Source organism: Solanum lycopersicum, chromosome 7, assembly GCF_036512215.1.
Source record: "Solanum lycopersicum chromosome 7, SLM_r2.1".
Taxonomy (NCBI): domain Eukaryota; kingdom Viridiplantae; phylum Streptophyta; class Magnoliopsida; order Solanales; family Solanaceae; genus Solanum; species Solanum lycopersicum.
This window is the reverse complement of record NC_090806.1, coordinates 54,348,151-54,352,536: the sequence shown is the minus strand read 5'-3', so window position 1 is coordinate 54,352,536 and position 4,386 is coordinate 54,348,151. Positions and strand designations below refer to the sequence as shown.

Below are 4,386 nucleotides of genomic sequence, written 5' to 3'. Positions count from 1 at the left end.
TATTTTTCAAGGATTAATTGAAGTGTGGAATGAATTGAATAAAGTAATTAATTCATAAAGAAAATATTTGACTTGACTTTCAAAATTCAAAAAGGAATTAAATTTTATATAATCTTCCTATTCATTCATTTAAATACAAAGACAAACTTGAAATACAATACAAACTTTGACATCTATCTCAAAATATATATTAAGTAGAGCTTATAGCATATTGCTCCAAATAATAAAGAGGACTTCCATTTTTATTTTTTTTAATTGAAAAATGGAGCAAACAATTGAGAATGAAATTGCTGACTCAAATGCAAAGAATGTAGAGTGGTTTGAAGAGTCTCTTGGAGTAGATCTCAAATGGTCTTTAGCCATAAACAGGTAATAAAACACTTGTAAAGTACATAAAGATTTTAATTAATTTGTAAAAGAAAAAAAAGTGTAACCATCAAATGTTGTAGTGTCTTGTACAAAGCAACCACCAAGTTTCAAGATGTGACACTTTTAGACACAAAGCACTTTGGAAAGGTTAGTTGGCTATTGAAATTTTTGTATGCTGTTTTTTTTTTTTAAGAATTTTCTAAGAAATTAATATTTTGTGTGTGATGTGTATATATTAATTTTTATGTAGGTTTTGGTGATAGATGGAAAAATGCAGAGTGCTGAAAAAGATGAGTTTATATACCATGAAAGCTTGATTCATCCTGCTCTCTTGCTTCACGACAAGTATACTACTCATCTCTTTTAATTTTATGTCTCTGGCTAGTGTACATTGTTTTTGCTTTTTTAATTTTTAATTTGATTGCTTTTTTAATTTTTAATTTGATGTTCGATACTCGATGAAAGTGCAAGAGGGAGGAGGGGTGAATTGTCTTCTTTTTATTTTCTTGTTGATTAATAGGATCTAGTAGTTGATAATATACAATACACATCTACAAAAATTACAAAGTACTGAAATTAAAAATGCTAAAGTAGAATTGATATGGAATGTTGTGCAAGAGGAGGGAGGAGGGGTAAATTGTTTTTTTTCTTGTCGATCCGGATCTAGTAATGTTGACAATATGATATATACCTACAAAATTAGAAAATACTGAAATTGAGAATGCTAAAATAGAATTGATATGAAATGTTGTACAAGAGGAGGGAGGAGGAGTAAATTGTTTTTTTTCTTGTCGACCCGGATCTAGTAGTGTTGACAATATGATATATACCTACAAAAATTAGAAAATACTGAAATTGAGAATGCTAAAATAGAATTGATATGAAATGTTGGACAAGAGGAGGGAGGAGGAGTGAATTGCTTTTTTATCTTTATTTTTTTATTTTCTTGATGATTAATATGATCTAATAGTTAACAATATGATATACACCTAAAAAATTAGAAAGTACTGAAATTGAAAATGCTAAAACTGGAATTGATATAGAACGTATCAACAGCTTCATTTTGAGAGTACCTTGCAATGATATGCTGATATCAATTGAAAATACAAAGAAGGGTGGGGTGAATAATTGCCAATTCCTTTTATTTTCTACTAGACTAATAGATGAAACAATATACCTATAGAAATTATAAAGTAGAAAATGATAAAATAGAATCGACACAAGATACATTTATGATAATTGAGATTCATGATGGATCTTAGTCCAATTTCCTTAAAATAGAGTTGACACAAGGTAAATCACCGCTTGAAAAATAGAGTTAGACACAAGATAAATTATGGCTTGATTTAAGGGTTGTTCTTATTTTTCTGCAATAAAGAGCTGCCGATCATTAAAACTCAGACACTAACATTAAGACTCATTAAATAGGAAAACTCTTTTTGTCAAAAAAATATGCTTAACTTTACTTAATGATAGACAGAGATCCTATTTATTCCATTAATACCCTTGGTAATTGTAATTTGTTTTTCATTTTTCTGCTCCATGAACATTTTTTTTTCTCTTTCAATTGTGGATATAATAATGAGCAGTCCAAGAAGAGTGTTTATCATGGGGGGAGGAGAAGGGTCAGCTGCGAGAGAGGCTCTTAAACATGACAACATTCTCAAAGTTGTCATCTCTGATATTGATCAAGTAATTATATCTCTTAAAACCTACCTTTTCTTTTCCTCCTTTATATATTCATACTTAGAAATTTTCTATGTACATAAGATTAGTGATAATTACCATACATATTCTTTTAAAATTTGTTATACATAGTATATTTTTTTATAAAATACCTTTGTATACGATAGAGATAATCTTACAAAAAATGTACCATTATAATTAATGTCACTCCTATTCATATAGATAGAATGTTATTATAAAGAAGTAAAAAATATAACATAAAAACATAATTCTAACAAAGATCAAATTGTTATAACAGTATTGCAAAATTTAACTTGTAGTAACAAGGAATAATATTGTGTATTTGCAGGAAGTTGTGAATATTTGCCGCAAACACCTTGTGGCAAATCAAGAAGCTTTTGCTGATAGTAGGCTTCATGTCATCATCAATGATGCCAAGTAAGCCTAAAATCATCTGTTTTTGTCTAATCATAATATAAAAAAAAATCTTAAAAAATATTTTAACTAAGCTTTTCTCTGTAACTTTTCGTAGGACAGCTTGGATCGAATTTTTCAGAAAATCAAATAAATTGTATATATAATGTGTTGGATTGATTTAATCTTCTTGATTAAGTTATTTTAGTTCAAATCAAACCAAACCAATTCAAGTATATTCGGATTTTTCCTTTTCAATACCAAATTAAGTCAAATCACACCACTAATTAGATTTTTTTTTTTTAAAAAAAAATTAAGTCAATTTTTAATTTATTTTGATTTTATTTACCTGTTATATTTGTGCATCAGGGTGGAGCTGGAGAAGAGTGATGAGTATAATAAGTATGATGTGATAGTTGGAGACTTATCTGATCCAAAGGAAGGAGGGCCTTGCAATCATCTTTACCTTAAATCTTTTTACCAACATATTATTAAGCCCAAACTTAATCACAATGGAATCTTTGTCACTCAGGTTAATTAGCTTCTTTAATTTCATCTTAACAAGTAATTTAACTTAATTAATTATTGCTACTTGTTCTTGCAGGCTGGTTTTGCTGGAGTTCTCTCACATCAAGACTTTTTCTCATCAGTTTACAATACTGCTAAACAAGTCTTCAACCGTAAATACTATTCTCTCCGTTTTGATTTGTTATGAAATTTAAGAACTTTTTTTATTTAAATCTTCTGTTCTTAAACTAAAGACACGAATATGTCAAAGTAATAATTCGTAAATATTACTACACCATCTTTGTCATGCAGATGTTATAGCTTACACCGCTCATGTTCCATCTTTGGCTGATACACGTGGATGGGTTTTGGTTAGTCAATTTGAACTCCATAATTAATTAGTCTATCCCTTAATTAATTTATCAATTGAATTCATAATCAATAGCTTAATTATCCTACAGGCTTCAGATCAACCATTGAAACTAGATGCTGAGGTAATTAACAACAGGATTAAAGAGAGGATTAAAGGATCAGAGTTGCAATTTATTGATGCTGCTTTCATGCTTGCTTTTACCATTATGAACAAGACTCTTCATATAACGTAAGTCTCCATATTTCCAATTTACTTTATATAATTTAAAATATTTTTTTTGGATATATAATCGGATGTCATGTATATTTTGATTTGCTTACTTGTTAAAAACATTCAAAGGTTATATATTACTTTACTAATTTGTTTACTAAGGATTTTTGAGTTGTAATTTACGTAAGTGATTTGACAATATAAATAATTCAAATCAAGGGGTACTTAATCTTTTGATTCATTGTTGACAACATAATTGTTTTTTAGTACAAATTGCAATAAATATGTATATTTGATTTTTATTTTTTACTTTCCTTGTTGCAGGCTCATGAATGAGACTAATGTTTTAACAGAAGAGAATGACAAGTCCCTCCATGGCAATTGATTGCTTGCTGCTGACATCTACCAATAAAGTCTAAAAATTTAGTTAGTTTCTATGAACTCTCTCTCTCTATATATATATATTATGCGCTAACAGATGATAAATTTTTCTTTAAGCAGTAATATTTGTTGTCGCAACAATATTTAGCGGTAATTAAGTTGATACTCTTGTATCCAGAGTCACTAAAATCTTTAGTGACATTTATAAAGAGTGTTGGTCATTTATATTATTACTAAGTAGAATATATTGACATTTGTATTATTAGCGGCAAAATTCTTTTTATTTAATTTGTTACGTTGTATCCATGCAAAATACACAAAATATTTTCACAAATTTGTACATCGGACAAGCGATCTTTTCAGCGTTTAGAGTTTTCTGTAGAGATTCCAAGTCATATATAGGACTTGCTTGGACTTGGGATGAGCTCACTGAAGAAAGAAAACGA

General features: G+C 28.6%; 1 protein-coding gene across 1 annotated transcript; it reads left to right on the top strand.

Annotated features, from left to right (window-relative positions):
* The first annotated feature begins 212 nt into the window (after nt 1-212).
* LOC101247938 (thermospermine synthase ACAULIS5-like) lies at nt 213-4,170 on the top strand. The gene is made up of 10 exons (XM_004243895.5): nt 213-369; nt 450-516; nt 620-714; nt 1,959-2,061; nt 2,405-2,493; nt 2,839-3,001; nt 3,074-3,149; nt 3,289-3,347; nt 3,438-3,577; nt 3,884-4,170. The coding sequence occupies exons 1-10, from the start codon at nt 263-265 to the stop codon at nt 3,942-3,944; spliced, it is 960 nt and encodes a 319-aa protein (XP_004243943.1). The 5' UTR covers nt 213-262; the 3' UTR covers nt 3,945-4,170.
* The last annotated feature ends 216 nt before the right edge of the window (nt 4,171-4,386 follow it).

Bases quoted from the DNA above. Each gene is read 5' to 3' on its own strand.
- LOC101247938 (XM_004243895.5), top strand. From the start codon at position 263: ATGGAGCAAACAATTGAGAATGAAATTGCTGACTCAAATGCAAAGAAT. The intron at 715-1,958 runs GTATACTACTCA...AATAATGAGCAG, and splicing joins GCTCTCTTGCTTCACGACAA to TCCAAGAAGAGTGTTTATCA. The intron at 3,348-3,437 runs GTTAGTCAATTT...ATTATCCTACAG, and splicing joins ATACACGTGGATGGGTTTTG to GCTTCAGATCAACCATTGAA.